The 26,584-nt window shown below is 36.0% G+C and overlaps 1 protein-coding gene and 1 non-coding gene across 3 annotated transcripts; both read right to left on the bottom strand.

Moving 5' to 3' along the window:
• Positions 1-359: 359 nt before the first annotated feature.
• LOC123720914 lies at positions 360-6,329 on the bottom strand. 2 transcript variants are annotated; one of them, XM_045679261.1, is made up of 2 exons: positions 3,112-6,329; positions 360-2,874 (listed from the first exon to the last, which is right to left on the bottom strand). In XM_045679261.1, exons 1-2 carry the CDS (start codon positions 5,954-5,956, stop codon positions 509-511), a joined length of 5,211 nt encoding a protein of 1,736 aa, XP_045535217.1. In that variant the 5' UTR covers positions 5,957-6,329; the 3' UTR covers positions 360-508. The 2 variants fall into 2 exon arrangements, with proteins under 2 accessions (XP_045535217.1, XP_045535216.1); XM_045679260.1 differs by having other exon boundaries at positions 360-6,329.
• Positions 6,330-11,937: 5,608 nt separating this feature from the next.
• Positions 11,938-12,010, bottom strand: Trnav-aac. Its single transcript has one exon. It is a non-coding gene; the product is annotated as a tRNA-Val (tRNA).
• Between the last annotated feature and the right edge of the window lie 14,574 nt (positions 12,011-26,584).

Genomic DNA, 26,584 nt, shown 5'->3' with positions numbered 1-26,584 from the left:
CTTAACAATTTGAGTAGATTTAAACCATCTGATTTTTTGAACTATTTTCTATAATTTACCTCAGTTAAATTAGATTATTTTAAAGACCTCAAGGTAACAAGTTCGATGAGGTCAAAAGTTTACTGAAACTCCTAAAACAACTTTTATAAGCAAGATGAATGAAATTTGTGGAACTGAGCTTATAAAAAACAATGTCATATCGGATTAAGCTTAAAGCTTTCATAAAACACAATACGAGCAGACACAATGAGTAAAAGCTCTTCAAAAGTTCATTATTGTGTAAAATATTTGATAAAAATCTGAAATATTTTAGATAGATACTTTCTTTTCGGGCTTAAAATTTTACAGTTTTAATGTTCATGGGTTTTCGGGTATTTTGGAGTAAAACGATAGTTAGTTTGACAAATTTAATAAAGGTATTTTACAATCAACTTTAAGAAAACAACACTTTATATCTGCGCACACGCGTCGGTAAACCGGTACTTTCATCGAGAGTGTTCGCGTCCGACTAGTCACGTAGGCGCGATGGAAGGACATAATGGCGGCGCGGCCGCGGACCAATCACCGCCGGTTGAGGCGCATTCCGAAGGACGCGCTGATGGCACTTAAGGGCGCGTTCTGAAGACCTTTGCGTTATAGGCTCCCCCTCCAAGTTGGTAACACGTCCCGGGTCCAACTTGGTATCTGACTGTTTAATACGCGGCCTACCTCTACCTTTCTTTGGAATAACGGGTGTAGTCTGCTCGTTATCAGATGTTTGAATAAAGGGGGTCAGGTCCGAACTGTGATACTTACCTATGACAGTGTCGTCGTCAGTCAAATTCGAGAGTATAAAAGTAGTGGGAGTTATAACTCGTTTAACGCGATAGGGGCCATCTCGTTTAGGCATGAATTTGCGAGTTTTTCCTTTCGAGGCATTGCTCAGTACGTGGGTTTTGACCAAGACCAAATCATTCTGTTTATAAGTAGGTACAGAACGCCGTGCAGTATCACCTATCTCCTTACGCTGATCTTGCTTTTTCTCAACACGATCTCGAATATCCTGTAAGGTACGTACGAAGGAACGCAAATATGGAGTGGCCGAAGGAACAAAGTTTTCCTTATCTAAGATTGCACGTAAATCATGGTGCATCTCAAAAGGTGTGCGAAGTTCGCGAGCGAACGTTAAAAAGGCTGGGGTTTTCCCAGTGGTGGAACAGACGGCGCTGTTCATAGCGAACCGAACATGGGCAAGATATTTAGGCCAGTTACGGTGTTCGTTTTTTACTAACAAAGACAATTGTACTTTGAGATCCCGATTTTTGCGCTCGGCGGGATTAGCTTCAGGGTGGTAAACTGGAATGAGCTCTTGTTTAACACCTAAAATAAACATCGACAGCTGCATTACTGAGGATATGAACTGAGTGCCGTTATCGGACACAACTCGACGTGGCAATCCATATCTGAGAAAGTATTCTTCTATGAGAAGTTTGGCGCAATTTTCCGCTGTGGCCTCCACAAGCGAGAACAGTTCCACCCACCTGGTAGCTACGTCTTCAACAAGAAGGACCCAACGTTGTCCTTGATCTCCTTCAGGCAGGGGACCGAAAAGATCCACTGCAAGGACTTCAGATCTTTGTTGGAGCACGGGTGTCTGGAGGAGACCAGCTGGTTTCTGATTTGCGGCTTTATACTTGAGACAGTCCACACAGTTTTTTAGATACTCTGTGACGTAACGACGCATCCCGATGAAAAAGAAGTGTTCACGGATGCGTTGCAGAGTCCGCTCAATACCCTGGTGGCCTGCAGTTGGGGAATCGTGAAACGACTTTAAAATTTCTTCCCTTTTTGAAATTGGCACTACCATCTGCGCTTCTTCGGAGTCGTTATCTGGATCATAACGATATAACACACCCCGCTGCAGTACGTATCCACGTTCCAGCCACCGAGTAGAGGTAAGTTCGTCTGTGCTTTCTAAATCTTGAATAATTTTAGCCACTTCTGGATCTTCAAGCTGCTCGGCTCGGAGCTGACTCGGCAGTGCTTGAGGTAAGTCGACGATTACGGAACACACTTCGCATTCGTTGATACCATTACAGGTAGGTCGACTTAAAGTATCAGCTAAGGTATTAACTTTACCTGGAGAGTACTCTATCTTGAGATCAAACGCCTGGAGTTTCAGGGCCCATCTGATGAGACGACCACTTGGGGACTTGAGTGTAAGCAACCACTTAAGTGGCTGGTGGTCACTTTTGACTATGCATAGATGGCCATCAATGTAACCCCTAAACTTTTCTACTGCCCATACGACTGCGAGGGCTTCCCGCTCGGTGGTAGAGTAATTCCTCTCGGCTGAAGTCAGAAGTCTGCTGGCGTATTCGATTGGTTTTTCATTGTTATTGTCACCTTGTAAAAGTGCAGCCCCTAGAGCATAATTGCTGGCATCAGTGCGCAACAAGAAGGGCTGGGTGTAGTCGGCCTGTATCAAAATAGGAGCGCTAGTAAGCTTACTCTTTAGCACGTCAAAGGCGCGTTGCTGTGCTTCACCCCAGGTCCACGCTTCGTTTTTGCGTGTAAGTTTTGACAGTGGTTCGGCAATACGCGAGAAATCAGGAATAAATTTCCTAAACCAGGAACAGGTCTGTAAAAATGATTTCAAATGTTTGAGATTGTGTGGTTCCTTCATTTTCAGGACGGCGTCGACTTTGGTGCTATCCGGCTTGATTCCTTTGGGTGTGATCACATGGCCTAGGTATGTAACTTCCTGGCGAGCGAAGTGACATTTGGCGCGGTTCGCGTGGAGCCCAAAGTGACGCAGTCTGTCAAAAACCTTGTCAAGATCCTGAAGATGGTCCTGAAAACTTCCCTGTGTGATCACCAGGATGTCATCCAAATATGCCAACAAAGTGATGTCCTGCAACGACGAACTCGAGCGGAAACGATCGATCAATCGCTGAAAGGTAGATGGCGCGTTTTTTAAGCCGAACGGCATGCGCTTGAACCTATACGTACCAAAAGGACTTATAAAGGCGGTTTTGTCTCTGTCTTTTTCTGCTACATTGACTTGCCAATATCCGGCGCGCAGGTCAATGGTGGACATGTGACAATCCCGTTTGGTCATCTGCAATAAATCATCGATTAAGGGAATTGGATAACTATCGGTCTTGGTGATCGCATTGAGGCGACGGTAGTCGACGCAAAATCTAAAAGATCCGTCCTTCTTCGGGACAAGAAGAGCAGGCGCAGACCACGCAGACTCACACTCTTCAATCACGTCGTCTGCTAACATTTTCTCCAACTCTGCCTTCATTATCTCTTTTTTTGCTGGAGTGAGCCTATATGGTGGAACGGCTATAGGAGCGTTATCGCCCGTGTCGATGTGATGCTCTGCGTACGGAGTTGGTCCTCCCCCTGGTTCGAACAGGTCTTCGTTCTGTTTTAGGAAGTCGGACAACAGCAGTCTCTCTTCGGGATGCAGCATAACTCCTTCCTCCTCACGTAGGAAATCTGCAGAGGATACGGACACGCAGGGTCTGGAAAGTTCATATTCCAATGGGTAAGTAACCTCATCACCAGAAAAATACCAAATTGAAGCAGCGAAATCAAGCACCATACCCGCTGAAGCAATAAAATCCATACCAAGAATAGTATCATTGGATTCGGTGTCTGGGAAAATAATGAACTCCAAACACAATAGTTTACTTTTTAGTTTAACATGCAGGTTAGTAACCAATAACTCACGAATCTGCACGGAGCCATCAGCGAGACGAACGCGTTTAGTGGTTTCTTGGCAGGCATGATTATGCCTAAGCAACACCTGATATAAGGAAGCACCCGCAATACACCCTTTAGCACCTGTATCCAATAGTGCGGTACCCCTTACACCTAGAATTTCCACTCCAAGAATTGGTCTCCGTTGGGATTGACAAGTGTCTGACACTTGTGGATGAGCGTTTGAATTAGTTGAATCAAGAGTCGACAGAGAAATGTTCGAACACGTGGTCGCTCTATTTAATAAAAATTGTGACTCAACTTTAGGAAATAATTTTTGATTATTATTACAATCGTCCTGCATGGTCAACCTAGTAGGCGTAGTAAAATTATTTTTCAAATTATTTATATTTCCGGATTGTTCATAGAAAACATTTTTCATGGTCACCCTAACTTCTATGTTCGAATTCCGCGGATGTCCGGAAAAAATCATAGTCACCCTATTCTTATCAGTAGGTGTCGAAAATGAGATTGATTTGGTTGTGGTCAAATTGCACTTACTTATAGAACAATCACCAAGCATGTTAGTTAGCTTAGAAGTCGGAGGAGGCGCATCATGTGGCATGCACTCAAACATATTAGTATCACGACTTAAATTAACGACACACCCATTATCACAAAGAAAGTATTGATATGGCAAGAATGCAGTAAAATCAATAGGCAAAAACTCTATGTGATCAATGTTAGCATAAAATAACTCAGGTAACACAGATGTAAATTGTTTAGGTAAAAACTCTGTGTGATTATTTTTAGTATGAAACAATTCAGGTAAAGCTGATTTAAATTGAGTAGGCAAAAAATTTTCAGAGCATTCCCATGCAATATTATTTACCAATGACGGTTTATGGTTCACTGAATCAAAGTTGGACTTGGGGGGTGGTAACATGCTTGAGGGGAAACCTTTATGTGACACACTGTTATAAGATGAAATGGAACTCACCTGGGACTCATCCTTATCACAAGATGATTTGATAACAGTGGTGGAATACCTTGTACCGTATGTGCCCATCAGCGCGCCTTTCGGACGGTCGTATTCACACGCAGAGAAGTCCGAATTACATTTAGCACACTGTGATCGAGTGACACCTCGCTCATTGCATCCGTAACATGACGGGATAGGGTCGGCGGCGTTATCAATGTCCTGTTTGCCTTTAGCTGCTAACCTACGACACTCATCACGTGTATGTCCATAACTCTTGCAATAGAAGCAATATCGACGTTTGGCGTTCGCGAACGGCGTAGAAGAGCCGTGGGGTTGTAGAGACGACGGTGTGTGCGGCACCACGGAGTTGCGAGGAGGACGGCGGTAGGTGCCGTGGGCGCTGGACTCAGCGGCGGGCGCAGGCGGCTTGGGCGCGCTCTGCGGTGCTAGTGGTGGCGCGGTCGTTGACCCCTGGGCGGCGGTGACGCTTGCGGCGTGACGAGAAGTTGGCGGGAACTGGCGTTGTCGCAGCTTGTTCTGAAGGCCAGTGGTTGATAGACTCTCGTCGCAAGATTCTTCTATCTCTCTAGACTTTCTGAGTAGCGTGTCGAATGTATCAATCTCCTCTCTTCTCAGACGCTCTCGTATTTTACTATGTAGTAGTCCGTACACCATGTCCATCTGGACTTTGGTTGTCAGATCGTCCTTTGGTAGACGTGATAATAACGCTCGTGTTTTTGCGATAAAGAGTTCCGTTTTCTCATTTGCTTGTTGTGGGTTGGCGAATAGCTCCTTGTATATACGATGCGGAGGTCGGCTATCACCAAACGCACCTCTGAGGGATGTGAGGGCGTGGTCCCACTTGTTCGTGGTGGTTTTAATCCCTTGCCACCATGTCGCGGCTTCATGAGTTAACAACATTGACAACCCACGTAGTGCATTAGTTTCGTTAACATTTGCACATTCTTTGTAGGCTTCTACGGCGTCTATAAAGCCGTCGAGAGATTCGTCTGGCGCTCCGCTATAGCGAGCCTTGCACGAAGCGAAGTTTCCATGTGCAGGTTGAGCGGGCGGGGACGATGGCCGCTGCGAGTGGTTGAGAACTGTGTGCAGTAGTCTCTCAAACGTTTCCTCTTGGTTGCGTTGCCACGTGGACATCATGGCGGCCATGTCGTTGACAGACATATTTCCCGTTGTAGTCGGCGGCGGGGAAGAACCGTCTTCCGCCGGGTCGAAAAACTCAGATTGTCGACGAGACTGACGACGTGTGCGCGATTTTGTCATACTTTTTTTTTTTACGATAATAACTTTTCACGAAGTTTCACAAAAAGTTCACGTAAAAGTTTACTCCAAAGCCTCTAGTTGGGCGCCATTTTTAATGTTCATGGGTTTTCGGGTATTTTGGAGTAAAACGATAGTTAGTTTGACAAATTTAATAAAGGTATTTTACAATCAACTTTAAGAAAACAACACTTTATATCTGCGCACACGCGTCGGTAAACCGGTACTTTCATCGAGAGTGTTCGCGTCCGACTAGTCACGTAGGCGCGATGGAAGGACATAATGGCGGCGCGGCCGCGGACCAATCACCGCCGGTTGAGGCGCATTCCGAAGGACGCGCTGATGGCACTTAAGGGCGCGTTCTGAAGACCTTTGCGTTATACAGTATTATTTATGTTCTTAGAAAGGAGATAATTGAAGAAAAAGTAGCATTATAGTTGAAGTAAAGGATTATAAACACACACACAGACGCACGAACATATGAACTCACATGTACACTCAACGCGCAAACTCTAGCACACATTACTTATTTCATTATACTTTGTTTTTGTATAATTCATAAATTGTACAGGTTAAGTTCCCATCATAATGATGTTACATGGAAAAGCGGAAGTTCTCATCACAAGTAGCTACCAGATACTTAAATGGAATTCCTAACACTAGTTTAACTTTGTACAATGTATTGTTAAGCCAATAAATAATTTTCATTTTCATTTCATAAACAGGTGTCTGTGGGTTGGAATTCTCTATTTAATTGTTGTGAATTCATGTCCTCGATCCATATCCATATTGCCTTTTATCCATTAGTATCAAAATTTATATGAAACACACATTTATGAAATGCAATCACTACCAAAATAAATAAAAAAAAACTTGAGAGGTGTCAAGGGACACCCCGATGGAACGAAGTTCCTTTCGATTAATTAGTGAAGGAACCGATGTTTATTCTATGAATAAAAAACTTAAGTCTTCACAAGAAGTACATTTTATTTCTATGAATTTTCGTTATATATTGTCACGTCGTTGCCATGGTTACTATAGCAAAAAGTGTCGTGACTACTTTTCGTAAGAATTTTTTCCGTCTAGCCCCCTTTCACAACGCGCGATAAGGAACTACGTTCCAAAAGCGATGGATTAAAAGTGGTATTTAAAATATTCTGGCGTGTGAATCAGTTAGTTTGGAAGTGGCTCAAGTGGGCCTTATTTTCATAAAGCGGAAACTTAGAGATATTTTAAAAGTGCTCTTTATTCAAGTTTGATGCCAGGATAAGGTGCCAGGATTGTTGTAGATTCTGCCATATTTTAAAAATATTTATCAAACTTCAAATGATGTTAAATGAAAAGATATCAGATATTATAACAATCTTTATGGAACAATTTTAAAGGTTATGAAATGTTACTAAAAAGTTTTACCTTTTGTTTACAAACTTTAAGCTTTTGATTAGATTTATGTATTCTCATTAACTTTGCCTCGTTTTAATCTTATTGAATTACAATTTATCATTCTCAAAAATATTACAAAATATTGACTGAAAAATGATAGCATTGTTATATATTTTTTTAATTAGATTTAGTCCCTTTATAACTTTAGGTATCATCTTGTTATTTTTAATTATCAATTAATGTTATAAAAACCTACTATCGGTTTATTTTATCTTAATAAAAATGCACGTCATTTATTTTGCGAAAAATATACATAAATAACTTCTAAGGTTCAAATTTTTTCATTAAAAATACACGACAATTTTTTCACCACAGGACGGTAATGTTAAGTTAATATTTTAGTGAACAGCCTTTTAGTATCTATTTTTATTATATCTAGATTTATTAAACTGTCAGTAATTTACCTTTTTAATCGCGAATTTATAAGCTTTTTATTTTGATTACTATGAGTCGCCCGCGACTCCGTCCGCGCGAAATCAATAAAAAGGAAATGTAATAAGTAGCCTATGTTCCGGAGATACCTTCAAACAAACGTCCATCCACCCAAACATTCGCATTTATAATATTAGTAAGATTACATTGATGTCAGAAATCAAATCTACGGAATCAATGAGATATAAAATAAATTGTGTTATTTAAAAGGCATTCAATTTAAAATAAAAAATTATTTTATTTGATAAATAAAATATTGTTTGTTAATTTAATATTAAATATTGCCTTAATAAAAGCTATTCAGTTAGATTAGAGTTCCGAACACGTACATATTTTTTCTGAACAGTTGCAAATTCCGACGAAGCAAGTTGAACTGTATGTGTAGGAATCATAAAGTTTTGCTTCAACAAAATCAGAGTCCCTTATACTCTGTTAATTCTATCAGTATCCGTCTTTGCGATCTTCAATATAGGGAACGAATCAGCTAACAAGGTAAACAACTTCTTTTACTACATAATATTAGGGTACCGCAATTCAAATGTTAAAAGCAAAAGCGAGAAAAATTTGACAATCGAATGCTTCGAGTGCTTCAACACGTTTGCGTATTTCGTTACAGAAGAGAGATGCAAGATACATCTAGAAGGGAGAAAAAATACGTGAGATGCATTGTAAATTGTTACTGTAAAAATATTTTGTTATTGCCAGTAGTTTTATTTCGTTTTTTTTTTTCAGTCTTGTGAATATTCGTAGTACTAATTTTTTACACATTTTATTGAAAGTATTACGAAATAGTACAAATATTGTTTAATTTATATATTGAAGGAATAGTTTTACAAATACTAAATGGCTTAAATATTACATTAACAATTTATATGAAGTTGTAACTTTGGCTTCTGTGAGTAAATTGAATTTCCTTTGCATTCGAGATTCAGATTTTCTAAGTATACAAGAATTTATCACTACTATGCCACACCGTTCTAACTTCCACAGACAGAGTCGTATCAATAAAGGTGTACTATCTTGTAAATTTATCTCTTCTTTTATACTAAATCCCTATGAAATACTAAATGCTAAATTATCTTTCCCTTTTCTACCGATTTTCAAAGCATTTCCATCAAAAAAGACAAGTAAGACATTATTAACATCATTTCGGAAGACATTGACATCTTTACCAAGGATAGTGATATAGGTTTTGAACATGCGCTGAATAATAAATGTAGAGTTGAAATATATCTACGGAATATTGGTTTTTGTCACACAGATTCTTTCTCAATCGATCTTTAGATACTGTCTTTATTTATCAGAAGATGTCTGACTACAAGTTCGTTGTCTATCAAAAGATTTTAATAAACGACAAACAGCTCAATAACACACTCAGCTCACTATACGCTGGTCCATTGGGGTTTGGTTGACTTCACACATATGTTTGAATTTCAGATATATGCAGGTTATATCACGATGTTTATCCTTCATCATTAGGACGACGGATAAATGTACAATATGTAAATGGAAAATCGAAAAACGTATTGGTACATAGCGGGACTCGAACCCAGGACCTGCATTTGCAATTCAAGTGTTTAACTCCTGAGCTACCGATGCTCTAATAACGATAATTGTACTCAAAATAATGAAAGCATTATTAATTACATCTCTATTATTAATCGCGAGTAGTTTTATAATCAAAATAAAAAAAGATTTAATTATATTTTTCCTATAAATTTTCGAATTAAATTTAACTAAATTATATGAAACTAAATTACCATTGCGTTTAATTCATTAAGTTTTAGTTTTAGTGAAACAGTTTAGTTTTGTAGTGGTTTTTATAATTACCTTTTGAACAGGTTTACTTAGAATTAAAACGAACTAAAGATTCTGTTCTGTTGCACAGCCTTTATGAATTTTTAATCAGTGTAGAGCTTAAGCCATCTCGTGCAATAATCTCTTTGCTGGAGCAATGAAGGCAACCGTAACATCCTTTGGTGATCTCCTTTGATAGCAGCGGGTAAATTATTATATTTACATGATTAAAACTACTTACAATTTAACAGCGTTTGGGTTTTTGAAATTAATTTTAACGACGTAATGTCATTATTTAATATAAATATATTATAACATGTAGACAGAAAACATAGCATAAATAAATAAAAAAAACTTTAAAGGTGTCAAGGGACACCCGGATGGAACGAAGTTCCTTTCTATTAATTAGTGAAGGAACCAATGTTTATTCTATGAATAAAAAACTTAAGTCTTCACAAGAAGTACATTTTATTTCTATTAATTTTCGTTATATATTGTCACGTCGTTGCCATGGTTACTATAGCAAAAAGTGTCCTGACAACTTTTCGTAAGAATTTTTTCCGTCTAGCCCCCTTTCACAATGCGCGATGAGGAACTTCGTTCCAATAGTAATCTTGTTATGTGTACGGTAAGCATTAATAATTGTTTTTATATTAGGTAGAAATATTGTATAAAAATTATATTGATTTATTGTTCACTATATCGTAAGGATTGATCTTTTTTTACATTATTTTATACAAACCGTTGGTTTCTGAGACCAATCTTTGTCATTATCTTTGACATTATCTCTGTCATTGTCATTATCTTTGACGAACCAGAGATTACAATATGTTTTAAACACAAATTTAGGTACTTTCCTATGGTGAAAGAATTTTTGAAATCGGTACAGTAGTTTTTGTGTTTATTCGGTACATACAAAACTAAAAATAATTATTATTCATTTGTTTATGGATTCCATTTTTTACCAACATTAGATTCTTGATGACATTGTATACATTTGCCTTACTTTATCTTTCCATAAAAGCCCGTTAACACAATACATTGATTAATGTCAGCGAGGGAATAGATTTCCTCGTTTGGGAACGTAATCTCTCGCATAAAATTGTAGGGAATTTTATTGGTGTTTTATGTCTGTTATAAAATACTCGTAGATAACGTAAAGTAATTACTCTGTCCCAGATTTGTAAGAGATAGTAATATTAAAATGTATGCTGGCTGATGATAACCGATTTAATTAATGATAATTTAAAATTAAATGTAATATAAAATTCAAACGTTTTAATTTAAATGTAGGTTATATTTCTACCTCCTACCTATTACCAGTACGGTCAGAGAAAGCGTTTCTGTACTAACTTTTTTCCAATTCTCCGTTTCGGCAGCGGAAATTTGGAAAAAGCAGTACTGTATCGCTTTTTTACATGTAGAAAAACAACTCAACCGCACAACATCTTCTAGATATTTTACATAGAGCTGAAATAATATAAATTTACAAACATTGCCTCACAATATAATTTATTCAATCTTCCCTGGCTTACAACTTACACAACTTTACACTAAATAAATTGTCTATATCACAAATAACAAAAAAAAAATGAAACTATAAAACAAAAATCCATTTGTCTTTTTTTACTACATTTTTTGACACGCAAAATTATTCTATTGTTTTTTACTATTTTTTTTTATTATTTCGAGCGACCGATTACGGGCCCGTACGACTTCCACCCTGCTACCAAAGAGGTGCCATTTATTTAGGAAGTGTAAACTATTTTCACAAAGAGAAGATAGTAATTTGTTTTTGTATAGATGTTTAAACAGAGCAAACTCTCAGTTATTCACAAACGACATTCGATTGAAGTGGGGTTCTGAAACCTTAAAAATATGAAAAATGTTTTTTGCTTGAAATATGACATTAGATCACATAATTTGGAAAATAGTAATCTCGACTCTTGACTTTATTTTGACTTCGCCAATGCAAATGTTGAGATCTAAATGTAAATAAATAAACACTATTAATTATTTTAAATATAAGAATGGATTTTCTAAAAGACGGTTCGTAAAAACGTAGGTTTCATTGAAGAGAAGCGGCGCACATTACATCGGCTCTTAGCTGATTAAAATTTCAAATAAGGTTTAGAGCTACACAATGTTGCTTATTGTGCCCATCCCACCGCACTTTATCTTGTTGCTGTCACTTAAAAAATATAATTGTATTGCTTTTTCAAAAAAAAAAATAATTAAGATTATCTTTAAAGTCTACTTGTAAAATAATAATAATCTACTACATTAGATAATTTTACGATTGAGAAAAAAATTGTTTCCGCCCGGGATCGAACCGGGGACCTTCTGCGTGTTAGGCAGATGTGATAACCGCTACACCACGGAAACTTATTTCTTTTAAACAAATCATAGAATTGATTGTCAAAAAAAAACGACCACACAGAAGACATGCATGAAGTGTAAATACTTAGGCGTTTAGTCTGACGAGTTTGTATGCCGGAGGTCTAATTTTGGTCCTCTTCCCTTCTCACCTTTTTGTTATTAGGAAAGGATGAATAGACGAAGTGGATAGGACGAAGGAAAATATTCTCCCCTCCTCCGATGTTTAAAGGTAGGCAACGCATCTGCAGTTCAGGTCGCCGCTCTCGCTTAGTATAAAAAAGGTGTTATTTTGTATGGCTGTTACTGCAGTGTAAATACAAGATAATAATTATAATCTTCTCACCTTGTGGCGAGGAGATTAACAAAGGGTGTTACAAATCACGTTTATTACGACACGTGAGAGTTGCTTCAAGTTATTAAACATTAAGGTATAATTAAAAGGAACGTTAACTTAATTGAGTATTAAGTTGTACATTGATTCATTTTAGGAAGTTTTTTGAACCAATTGTGCGGAATTTAAAAACACTTAACTAAGTAGTCTATGTATCCTAGATTAAGTTCTAAGTCTGCCAAATTTCATCGAGATCCGATAAGCCGTTTAGCAAATTTTACTAGTATTATAAATTTCGCATTTATAATTCGTTTGGATGTATGGATGTTTGTTAAAAGGTATCTCCAGAACGGCTGCATAATATATAATATTAGTAACGTAATGATTAAGATAATAAATCAAATATGTTTAATGAAATATTTTCCCCCTTTTTGATATTCATCCTCATCATCAGCACACTATACATCCCCACTGAGGGGCTCGGAGCCTACCCCAAGTTAGGGGTGACTAGGCCATAGTCAACCACGCTGGCCAAGTGCGGGTTGGTTATGGCGTGTTTTTTATATTAATGACCCAGTAAAGAAAACATGTAGGCAAATATTAAAAGACAGTTTCTAGCATTTGATTCAGAATGATTATGCACTTTTACATATTTATAAAAAAAAAACACTTTAAATATACCATTCAAGTGTCCATAAAACATAGAAGTAAATTGAATCTAATAATGCCATTGATATCTCAATATATATGACAAATATATGTTACATAAATATCTATTCCAACAAAATATATTCTCAGAACACGTACTAAATATAGCAATTCGGAACATAAACACGCGGCTCCGTTTTTTCCTGTTATAAACTAAAATTGTAACACATACTTGTCGCGTGTTCGGAATACAAATGATCTAGCTAACAATGAGTTTCCATTGCCGAAACATTTGTATAAAGAACATATCGATATCCCTTTCATTCTTTTTAATAAAACTGAGACAGGTAATCTTTTTGCTATTGGTATTTCGTAAGTGGTATACGAAGGTAACGCAAGAAAACTTTGTATTCAGACATTTATTGAATGTTAAATTGCTTACATTACGATCACATTAGAACAATAAAGCACATCAATTACGTTGAAGCTAATTAATTTAAAAAATAAAAAGCTCAGCGTATAAGTTCAAAATACTTTGTCAGCTTTTTAATAAGAAATCTACCTTCTTTTCCGCTCAATTCCAAATAGTTCAATCTGTCAAAAGAGAGTACTCCTTGCTATAAGGTTCTGGTGGCTCTTCTGTTGTTGCAGATGTCCGTCGGATCAATTAACATAAGATGATCCGCTGCATAATTGTTCTCTTTAACACACAAAAAAACATAAAAAAAATCTCAGAAAAGACCTAATATTGATTGATATATCCATAACAGATTTAAATTTTAATTATTATATACCTGACAAATACTAAATTAATGTTAAGAACAAAAAAAATAACAACAAAACTTCCAGTATCCCAGAGAGGTAGAACGAGACCATGGAATTCCATTTGGCGCAGACCTGGCATCTCTCAAATCTTTCACATCATACAAAAACGACTTTAAATGCAGCGCTTAGCCAAACTTCTCTGTCGATTTTCATAAAGCAAAAATAATTTCATTCTTAATTGGAACGATATCTCTAAATTAAAGTCGTATAAAGTATATTGAATTCCAACTGCTATCATAAAATAACAAAGAGCTTTCAGCTTCATAAAAAATTTATAAATTTAATTTGCTTTGTTATTTTTAAACTGAAGTTAAATGATATTAAATATTCAGTTTCAGCGGCCATGAAGGCTTATTGTTCCGTATGTTATATTGTTCAATCGTATCTCCCAAGTAAGGTTGGTGACAGGCAGGCGGCCGGCCGTAAAAACTTAAGCTAAAACTTTAAGGTTTATAAAACCTTGTGTGCCGACCCCACGTGAGTGGGAAAAGGCCAGGGAAATGATGATATTATATTGGTCAATACGTATTAAGTTAAACCTTTTACACCAACAATCAATTCGCACTGGGCTAGTATGATCGATTAAGGCCTATTCATCGTAACATAGGGTAGGCTGTGGCGGCAGGCTGAGCCCTTTGGTGGAAATATATAGTATGGTCTGACAATATTGGTACGACACGTTAAAATTATAGCGAGATGTCTTTAAAGCGATTATAAACGACGGGTGCTTCCATTTCGATAGGGCTACCGATCAATCGACCCAATGGGAATTGTTTTTCATATTCTATGGAGTCAAACGGCCCAATGGGATAAAATCCATTAGACACATTAGGCCGATCATCCTAACAGGAAACACTTAAAATTACATAATATTGGAACGAAGTTCTTTATCGCGCGTTGTGAAAGGGGGCTAGACGGAAAAAATTCTTACGAAAACTTGTCACGACACTTTTTGCTATAGTAAGTATGTTAACGACGAATGAGAGCTACTTCACCATGGCAACGACGTGACAATATATAACGAAAATTCATAGAAATAAAATGTACTTATTGTGAAGACTTAAGTTTTTTATTCATAGAATAAACATTGGTTCCTTCAATAATTAAGAGAAAGGAACTTCGTTCCATCCGGGTGTCCCTTGACACCTCTCAAGTTTTTTTTATTATTGGTAACGTAAGATTATTAATTTTTGTTTCAAGATAAGATGATACAATATGATGTATGTTATAGAAACTGTATCGTAATATTGTTTCAGTTGTCTTGTATTTTCTGATACCTAATAGAAACCTGTTCTATAATTGACATCAAAACATGTTTCGTTTGGACACTCATTCGATAACGTCCCTGCACTAAACTATTGCAGAATAAAGTAATTTTATCTAATTTAATAATTTTAACTCTAATATCCATAAACATAGAAAAGTTACAGATATTGTTATGTAGACAAAAAAGAAGTTTATGAAAGGATAAGCTAGAAATAGGAAAAGAGAAATGGAGCTTGTAAACATTCAGTTCACAAGACACCGAAACAATATAGATGTGGTAATCTTACAACGGAAACCAATAATTGATCTCGAATTACTTAAAGGTATTTTTAATTACAGTTTCCAATTTAACCGATCTAAATGTCGCAATAGGATTACAATAACATATTACACAGTTTAAATGGCGATCAATCTATTTCAGTTATATTCCTATGAATAGTAATTAAAACAATTTTCGATAGATATTAAGGATCACTTATTGGGGTTCAGCCCACAACTCGTTAATTCTTTTCGGATCTTAGCTTACAAGTACCAGGGATCCACCCTGAAACAGAGAACCTTTATTGTAATAATTTCGTAATTTTCCAGGTCACACGTCACTCCAGCTTACGTATTCTTACGTAAGTTACATCTAAGTAAAAAAAGAGAAATGAAAGCTCTCTAAAATAATACAGACTAAAAGGAATTGCTTAGTAACTTGAATAGATAAATGGTAAACGTCAGTATTGAATCAATCAACTTTATTTCTTACTAAAGAGAAAACTTTGTTCATTTTTCCTTTCCCAATGTTGACTTAGGTCAGAATCATGATTACATTATGGTAAGTTAGGAAAAGGAAGGGCCTTTTTGAAAAGCGTTTTTTTATACTTCCTGTATACTTTGTGAATATGAAACCGTTTGCTCTTTGCATTATCAATATAAAGGGATTTTTTTGATTTAGCATTTTTATGACCTATAGCTGTTGTACGCGACTTCGTCCGCACTGAATTAAAAAAAAAATAGCATAATAGTGAAACTTTTCTAGTAAAAGAATTTATCAAATCAGTTCTGTAATTCCGTAATTCTCACTTCTATTACAAACAAATTTTTCCTCTTCATAATATTGCTAATAGTAGTACCAAAACAAACAGAATTCATTTAAGTTTTGTATGAATAAGTATTCTTACGGTGAAGGAAAACATTGTAATGCAACCTGCAGATATCTGAGAAGAAATTCAAAGATATGTGTGAAGTCAACCAACCCGCACTGGGTCAGCGTGGTTGACTATGACCTAGTCACCCCTAACTTGGGATAGGCTCCGAGCCCCTCGGTGGGGACGTTTAGGGAGCTGATGATGAAGAAAAATTGAATTCTAGTGTGCGTTTATGAACGCCATAGTATGATTTAATACACCTTTAAATAGTAAATGAGTATGGCAGGAGGCCAAAAATCACTTTGACATTTTATTTTGAAAAAAAAAATTACTGTTGAATTAATAATTACGTCTACTAGTATTTCTAACGTGATACAAAATCCATGCCCTTAATTATATTAGTATTTCGTGAGTTAAAATAAACCATACTAAAAGAAGTGGAATGGTACTTTAATCTCACACGAACAAGGTTAAAAACATTAAATATTTATTTTATTATGCGGCATACACGAGACTGGAACAAACCCCTGTCAGTGTTTGCTTAGGCCGCGTCATATTTTGCCGACGAGTTATTACATACACGATACGTTTAATTAAAAAACTCAAAATGTTTTACATTTTTAGTAATTAATATTGATACTGGTAAATACACGCAATACTAACTTATGTTTAAAGTTGTTGAGTGAATCTCTTTGTTAGACACAGAGTTTCTGTTCTGTCAAATATGTGGTACACTGGCCACCAAGACCTTTGCCTTTTTAGTTAAGAAAAAGATAAACGAAAAATAAAAGAGAATCGCGCGGGAAATGTTTAAAACGAAATGTAGGAGTTTGATTGAAATGTAAATGGATATATAATATGTAGTTTTATAATAAATGCGTTTAACAACGAATAAAGCATTTTTGGCTGCTGTGCTGCTGTTTTCAATTATACAAAAGCTATAACTGACAACGTAATGATTATATTGAGTAAATAATTTAAAAAGATTCAAACAATAAACTATTTGAAAAAAAAAATTATGAGACTATTAGCAAAATTTCAGTCTAATAACAAGACTACTATCACGGCCGCTAGTTTTTGGTTCGTGTATTTTTATAACGAATAAAAAACTCATTGACCACGATCGTATCTTATTTTGGTATCGGGAGGAAATCTTTAAAAGATACCATGTCTTCTAGGGGGAAAACAGGGTTATATAACCCACTAAAAACCCCTCTATGGCTAACCTCGAGCTCATTTGAAGAACATTCCGGGATCTCCGAGGAACGCACTGGAATCCATCAAAATTTTTGGTGGTCGATCAAGACCCCCAACCATTAGGTCATGTGACCACAAAGGTCATTAGACCACAATCATAATGTTAAGTGATCATTTTAATAAATTACTTTTTGCATAACACACAAATGCTATGCCATTTATCTAACATATTTTTGAAACAACGAGTTTTCTAAAATATATGGTCTAATAAATAAAAAGCTCTAAAATGATAAAATGAACTGGTAAATTCAAAACATAAACACATCAGGAATAAACTCCGCAGTTCCAATCCCATGCCGTTAAAGTTTTAAAATATATTTGCAGTTTATTTGACACCAACTGTCCCGAAAAATCATTTTATATTGCTTATTCAGAGTCAAAGCGACAATGTTGTATGAACTCTTGTAGATCGTTTGCATTTGCTATTTTATAAAATAGATGTCATAATAATATTCATACTTTAAATCTTACTAATATTTTAATGCGAATGTTTGTATGGATGTATGGATGTTTGTTTGAAGGTATCTCCAGAACAGCTTAACGGATCTTGGTGAAATTTGGGACGGATGTATATCATAGTCTGGCATGACACATAGGCTACATATTATTTATTTTTTAATTCGTGCGGACGGAGTCGCGGGCGAGAGCTACTCTATTATATTCCATTATTAAATTAAAAATAATGTCTGTTAACTTATTTAAAACTGTAAGCCGAACAAAATAAGCTAACTTCTTAATAGAAATAAAAAATAAAAACAATCAAGCGTAACTCAGATATTTTTCAATTCATATTTAACCTTTACTGACAGTGGACCGCTACCACACGCTACGCTGCTACGCTACTGCTACGCTATTATTATTACGGTTGAAGTGAACATGGCCCAATAAAATTAAACACGTAATTTGAGATACTCTACATCTATACATTCATAGTATTTATGGCTAAATTAAAAAATAAAACTCAAACATATAGAAAAAATTCAACCAAATGGTTATGATTATAATTTTGTTCCGGGACCTAATCCTATTACCATATAAAGTCGAAGCTGGTAGAATTAAAGTTACAAAAAAGGTGTGCCATTTCGTTATAATAAATTCTATCTTAATCCAGCACGTTACCGTCGCTCTCGTAAAGATTACCTCGATTGCAGCAACGACATGAATTATATTAAAGCTTTATACGCTTTTAGTATACTCTTAAATTATAATTTTAAAAGTTGTATCTTTGTTTAAAATTTAAAGTATAACCGAAATGACATTACTTCTAGTAAAAATTTACAAAGTTCCTTTCTACTATATAATTATCTAGTTTAGTTTGAATATTGTCTGTTATCTTAATATATATAAATCTCGTGTCACAATGTTTGTCCTCAATGGACTCCTAAACCACTTAACCGATTATAATAAAATTCGCACACCATGTGCAGTTCGATCCAACTTGAGAGATAGGATAGTTTAAATCTAAAATTATAGTCGCAATTTTAATTTATTGCTAATTATTTGTCTGTTATTATTTGACAATTGTGTCACAATTATCTGTTAACTCCAAATGATTCTAACAGATGTCGATACCTTTTGACTGGGTTGAGTAAGTAATCAATAGATGGCGCTGCTATGGTAAATCTACGAACGTGTCATATAAGCTACATTTTAACAGCATAATTGCCACGTGTTGTTAACGCTATAAGTTTTTTTTAACTTTTTTAACTGCGCGCGGACGGAGTCGCGGGCGACAGTTAGTTATTCTATAAGATAATAGAACGGAAGTTCTCTTCCAGCAATGTTTAAGGCCTCTAGCACACTTGGAAAGCGAGCTGGAGCGATGCGAAGCGTGAAATGAAAACGAAGTGAAAATGGGACGTAATCTTTACTTAAAACTGTATTTGTTTATGCGATATACTCGGTTGCTAAATGGTTTCCTAGAACAAACTAAATACACGCTAAATTCAAATCAAAATAGACTACGATTCAGTCTCGTTTCACTGAATTGTGCTAGTTGCATAAAGCTTATCTTAGTAAGGGATGATCTAGATAAAATTATCACTAACATATAAAAAACAAAATTAACTATAGGTTTTAGGCTTTTTCATTTTTTTCCTGTAAGGGTCCGTTCTCACAGACCGGCCGCAGAGCAGAACAGATTTTTTATCTTAAATGATGCTCAATTGAAACAAGGAGTAATTTTTTTATTAAGAACAAGCGTGAAAAACACGTATAAAGTAAAATTAAACCTTTTTTCAATGGTTTAAAGCTCAGATTTATTTGCGATTAAAATCTGCCCTGCTCTCTGCCCCGGTCTGTGTGAAAGGACTCTAAGGTCTTTTTCGGAAGTGAAAGAATGTTTTGGTCTTTCAAAAATATGTACGTAGGTTATTTATATTATCTCGTAATATGTGAGTGTGTTTTTACAACATTTAAAATTTAGGAAATATTTTTTTTATTACGAAATTTACACCTCTTTTGTATTGGCTGTAATTCCGTAATGGATTGCCAGAATAAAATGTCGAACGAATTCCAATAACGAACGTTTTCATGAATTACTATGGAAATAAAAAATAAAAATAACATATCATTCATTGTTATTTCGATTGAAGATATGAAATGAGCCGGTATATTTATGTTACTAATATTATAAATGCGAATGTTTAGATGGATGGATGGATGGATGTTTGTTTGAAGGTATCTACGAAACTGCTCATCGGATATTGATGAAATTTGATCTAGATGTAGATTATAGTCTGGAAGAACACATAGGCTACTTATTAAGTTTTATTTTAATTCCGAGCGGACGGAGTTGCGGGCGACAGCTAGTTTTATCATAGTAGTAAATAATTTATTGAAGTAAGGAAGTCTTACTTCAATAATAGTTACTTCTTAAGGGAGGTTATTTTTAAGAACTTTTTCTTTATCCCGACTGTACTATAGCGAAGCATACTATACATTATTCCAAATAAAGATATAAAATGTTTAAACAAACGTCACTAAGTAAAAAGGTGGCCATTACAATGTTTAATGTTCTCATCGTAAATGTAATTTCATGAAATAGATGAAAATGCATTTTTTTATAACATTGATAGCTGACAAGGTATTTTAATAATCTATATATATAAAAGAAAGTTGTGTTAGTTACACCATTTATAACTCAAGAACGGCTGAATCGATTTGACTGAAAATTGGTGGGCAGGTAGCTTAGAACCAGGAAAAGGACATAGGATAATTTTTACCCCGTTTTCTATTTTTTATTCCGCGCGGACGGAGTCGCGGGTAAAAGCTAGTATCTATATATATAAAATAAAGTCGTGTTAGTTACACTATTTATAACTCAAGAACGGCTGAATCGATTTGACTGAAAATTGGTGGGCAGGTAGCTTAGAACCAGGAAACGGACATAGGATAATTTTTACCCCCTTTTCTATTTTTTATTCCGCGCGGACGGAGTCGCTAGTCGCTAGTCGCTATACTAGCTTTTACCAAGAAAGTCGTGTTAGTTACACTATTTATAATTCAAGATCGGTCGAACTGATTTAGCTGAAAATTAATGGGGAGGTAGCTTAGAACTAGAAGACGGACATAGGAACTTTTTTATCTTGTGTGCATTTTTTTTATTCCTCGCGGACGAAGTCGCGGGTAAAAGCTAGTATGAGAATAAAATTGGTTCGTTATTTTTTTGAAATGTATAATTTCAGTATTACTTATTTACAATACCTACTTCATTATTCATGAAAGTCTCCTTGTAACGAACTGACTTACAGGATTGCCTTCATTAAGGCAGTATTAGTAGACATCTGTCATTTTTGTGATGTTACGTTTGAAGTAAAATGTTCTTTTGCTTTTTTTTTTTTTTTTATTAAAAACAATCTTACCAACATTATAAATGCGAATGTTTGGATTGATGAATGATTGCTTGAAGGATATCTCAAAACTGTTCGACGGATCTCACTGAAATTTGGTATAGATGTAGTACATAGTCTGGAAGAACACATAAGCTAATGAGGTTTATTTTTTAATCCTGCGCTGAAGAAGTCGCGGCCGCCGACAGCAATTTATTTCATATTTGTATAATGTATTAACTTAAAAAATATTCACCGGTTGAATTTAGATTAGTTTTTGGTTACTATAGTGTTGTAATACTCAATTTGAGTCTCTAAGGAAATCGAGTTATATGAAAAAAAGCAAGGTTATGAATTCTTAATAAGTAGTTTTCAAGGAAAACTGAACTCTTGAGTAGAAATTGAGTAATTTAAACGAATAACAATCGTATAATTGGTAACAATTATTTCTAAGAGACTTTTGCGAATAACAACTGTTAGCTAATGCCCGCAAATAAGTACGCACGGGTTTTAAAAAAAAACTAGTAATAATAGCCTATGTTACCCGGGGATAGTGTAGCTTCCTAATAGTTAAAGAATGTTTTAAATCGGATCAGTAGTTTCAGAGCTTATTGAATGCAAGCAAACAACAAATGTATCTTATTTATAATGTTAGTATAGATAAAGGAATTATTATTAACACTCATAAATTTTTACGTAGCTTCAAGAAAACACACATAAATTAATCTACCAACCCAATTATCTTGAAAAGTATAGTTGAGGCTTATTACATAAGGAATAAATAAAGCTTTGCCGTAATCTTCGTTATTTATTTACTTAATTGGTTAACGCTTACTAAGACTCGACCTTGATTTTATTGACTCTGACGCAAGAATAATATAATATTTGTTATAACAATTATTTCTACTTTGGTATTCCATAAATGAATTATGAATTTTTAGCTTAACTTGTATGAAAAACACAAACGTAGTATTTAAACTAAAAAAACAAACGATTGCAAAAAATCATTTCACCATTAGAAGACTATAATCCTTGAGTGACATAGAATATATTCAATCATAAAATATTAAAAAAGGGTTAGCGACAGACAGGTGGCCGGCCGTAAGAACTTAAACCAAAACTTTAAGGTTTATAAAACCTTGAGTGCGACATGAGTGGGAAAAGGTCGGGGAGATGATAAGATTTTATTTTTAATGTCCACCAGTACACAACCGGTACTGTCCGGTAGGAGAATATTGATCAAGAGCAATGTTACCAATTGTAATCAAACTGTAGCCAGAACTATTTAGCATTCAATTGAAATTGATACAGCTTGACTTGCAAACTCCGCCAGTCGACTGTTGTCACAGTATTATTCAATAGTTATACATTTAAATCAAATTAGTGTAAAGATATCCGTCACTTATTTTCGTTTAATGACATTTAAAATAGAATAAATTCACTAGTTGTCGCCCGCGACACCAACCGCGCTGAGTTAAAAGGTGAGAATAGATGTAGAGCATAGCCTGGAAGAACACATAGGCTCCTAATAAAGAGTTTTTTATACCGCGCGGACGTACTCGCGGGAGACAGCTAGTATTATTATATAGCTTATATTATTCATTGACAATCTAACATTGGTCAAATGTCAACATGTAATTTATCAAAAACTAGCTTTTACCCGCGAGTCCGTCCGCGCGGAATAAAAAAAAATAGAAAACGGGGTAAAAATTATCCTATGTCCTTTTCCTGGTTCTAAGCTACCTGCCCACCAATTTTCAGTCAAAGCGATTCAGCCGTTCTTGAGTTATAAATGGTGTAACTAACACAACTTTCTTTTATATATATAGATTGTAAAATCTTTAAAATTCACAAAAACCATTTTAAACTGTATTCGAATGTGTAAAATATTGGAAACAGTGCAGAAAATGATAAAGGAACAAAGTGCCGCAAGTGTGACGCACAAAAGAATTCAAAGTTGAAATAAAAGTGTACGTGAAGACTATAGACTTTTATATAATCATTGACAAGCATAATAAGAAGAAGAAAACTGTGAATATTATCCAAGAAACTAATTATTGCATGTGGATTTATGACAAAGAAACATAACTACGTTAATAATATCAACGACATTATCAAATATAATAGTTCTTATTGCTCATTGGACTTGCATACTGCAAAATAATAAACATACAAGGAAGGCAAAAAAAACGAGAAACATTTAACTATTTATAAGAAGCAACAAAAAGGAAGATATTAACAAATAAACTTCAAATACGTTAATTTCGATATACATTTTAAGTTACTTTATTTTTTTAATTTGTTTTAAGGTATTCTTTTTTGTTATTTTATTTAATTGTGAATGCAGTCCGTGACCCAATCTTGTGATGGCACGTCGAACACAACCCATTCATGTACACAATGCAACAAATCTTTCAAATCTTTGAAAGGCCTCAAAATACACAAAACAAAAACACACAGAATATGTATTAGCCAAAACAGTTCACCTTTAGACATCCATCCCATTATTCCGAGTGCGCCTGCTTATGTAGCCAACGATCTAACTCCTTTCCACATATATCTTAGCCACTTGAAAAATACCATACCCATAGTCAAAAGAATCCCTCGAGGAGCACGAATAACCGTTGCTACACATTTATCACAACTAATCCAGAAATGTTACTTAAAAAATTGTACTCAAGACTGGCAGAACCTATTTTTATTTTCATACAGCACGCTACACATAATAAATACTGATGAACCGAATATATCTTTGACACAAAAAATCAAGAATAACTGTACTGTAAGCTCCACACCTTCTCCCGCAACTATAATCAAACATGATGCCCTTCGCAATCGCAATAAACTCATAGAAAACAAAATCAGTGACGGAGATCTCAAAGGTGCCGCTCGCCTTTTGTTCTCCAATGACGTGCTATCACCAGATACCCCAGACACCCTTCAGGCCTTACAGACGAAACATCCTCCAGCTCCAATAATCCCATATTTTCTCGACCCACCAACAGCAGGGCAAGCATGCCTTCAAATTCAAAACAAAGATGTTACGGATGCCATTTTATCTTTTAAACCAGGTTCGGCTGCAGGTTTGGATGGAATCTCACCCCAACATTTGAAAGACTTAACATCGCGTTCTGTGGGTGATGCAGGCGAGCGACTTGTAAATTCGATCACTAAATTAACCAATTTTATGTATTCCGGTCATGTCAATCCAGAAATTGTTCCCATTCTTTTCGGCGCGAACCTCATTGCCCTCACCAAAAAGGACGGAGGGGTGAGACCAATTGCTGTTGGATCAACACTACGACGTCTGGCCTCCAAAATTGCTGTTCGACATATTTTACCAAAATTAAATTCGGAATTTGAGCCTGTACAGTTAGGCTTTGGTGTAAAAGGAGGGTGTGAGGCAGCCGTCCATGCGTTACGCTCTTTCTTAACTTATGGACAGCCTGACGTGTTGCTCAAAATTGATGTCAAAAATGCTTTCAATTCGGTAAATAGGGATACCTTGTTGACGGAAATAAAACATCATTTACCGGAAATATACAATTATCTTCTTCTCAGTTACGCGAACCCAACGAAATTGCTATATCGTTCTAATGAACTGTCTTCGGAAGTAGGTTGTCAACAGGGTGATCCCCTTGGGCCTGCAATTTTTAGTTTGGCTATAAATCCGATAATCAAAAAATTAAATTCTAAATTCAACGTTTGGTATTTGGACGACGGAACCCTAGGAGGTGATGTGGATACTGTGTTTTCGGACCTTTTTTTAATCAAAAATAATTTTGAAGCCATTGGTTTGGAGCTAAATTTTAGCAAATGCGAACTTTTTATAAATAACTCCAACTTAAATTTAAATGACGTAAAACAAAAATTTAATATTTTGGCTCCAAATATTAAAATAGTTAACAGTGATTCCCTTTACCTTTTAGGTTCTCCAATTTTTGATGATTCTTTTTCTGAATATATTAATAATTCAATTGCTAAATTTAAAACAGCCGCTGACCGTCTCCTTGAAATTAGTCCACATTATGCACTTTGCATCTTAAAATTCTGCCTTTTCGTGCCGAAACTTACTTATGTGCTCCGTTGCTGCTCTTTTTGGAATCACCCAGATCTTTTGACACATTTAGACGACTTAATCAAAATTAGTATAGAATCAATCCTTAATATGCAGCTGAACGAGCAATCTTGGACCCAAGCATCCCTACCCATCCGTTTTGGTGGTTTAGGGATTCGCAAAATTTCCAGTGTCGCTTTACCAGCCTTTCTATCTTCTGTCCATAGTTCAGCAAATCTCATAAGTAAAATTTTAAGGGCACCCCCTTCAAACTTTGAGATTGCTGGCTTGGAAGAAGCTAGGAACGCTTTTTTAATTGCATGCCCAGGTCAAAATTTTCCAGTTTCTCCAAAGTCACAGAGGAGCTGGGACGACTTAAACTGCAAACTGACTTACGACAATCTTTTGAGCTGTAGTACAGATTCGGCGCGTGCTAGGCTTTTGGCTGTGGGTACGCATGAGGCCGGCTACTGGCTTCACGCGTACCTGTCAACAAATACAGGAACATTTCTTGACCCTGACACGCTCCGAATCGCAACCTGTCTACGGCTCGGGGTTCCGGTCTGCATTTCTCATAAATGTCCCTGTGGCAGTGATGTCGACATTCTAGGACATCACGGACTGTCATGCCAAAAAAGTGCAGGCCGCTTCTCAAGACATGCAGCACTCAACGATATCATACGCCGGTCTCTTGCCACCGTCAACGTACCAAGTCTACTAGAACCAACTGGTATTGCAAGAGACGATGGCAAGAGGCCGGACGGTATGAGTTTGATTCCATGGAAGATGGGTCGGGTGCTGGTATGGGATGCTACCTGTTCAGACACGCTGGCCCCATCCCATCTTCATGGAACCAACAACAGAGCTGGTGCGGCTTGTGAAGCGGCTGAAAAGGCTAAGGCTAACAAATACAGGGGTCTCGGCTCCGAATATGAATTTGTCCCATTCGGTGTCGAGACCCTTGGTCCGTGGGGTCCTAGCGCTAAAAGTCTTTTTAAGGAAACAGCAAAAAGGTTAGTCGACATCACAGGAGACCGAAGAGCTGGCAGCTACCTCGGACAAAGAATAAGTCTTGCCATTCAAAGGGGGAACGCTGCCAGTATCTTCGGAACCTTGCCTAAAGGGACACCTTTTAATGATATATTTTAGTTTTTATGTATTATATTTAATCTAATATTTTAATTTATAATACGATACAATATCTAATATCAACATTATAGAAATATATCTAAC

The sequence above is a fragment of the Papilio machaon genome, chromosome 9 (genome assembly GCF_912999745.1).
Source record: "Papilio machaon chromosome 9, ilPapMach1.1, whole genome shotgun sequence".
Taxonomy (NCBI): domain Eukaryota; kingdom Metazoa; phylum Arthropoda; class Insecta; order Lepidoptera; family Papilionidae; genus Papilio; species Papilio machaon.
The sequence above is the reverse complement of the archived record's forward strand: the minus strand, read 5'-3'. Positions and strand labels throughout refer to the sequence as shown.

Bases quoted from the DNA above. Each gene is read 5' to 3' on its own strand.
- LOC123720914 (XM_045679260.1), bottom strand. From the start codon at position 5,956: ATGACAAAATCGCGCACACGTCGTCAGTCTCGTCGACAATCTGAGTTT.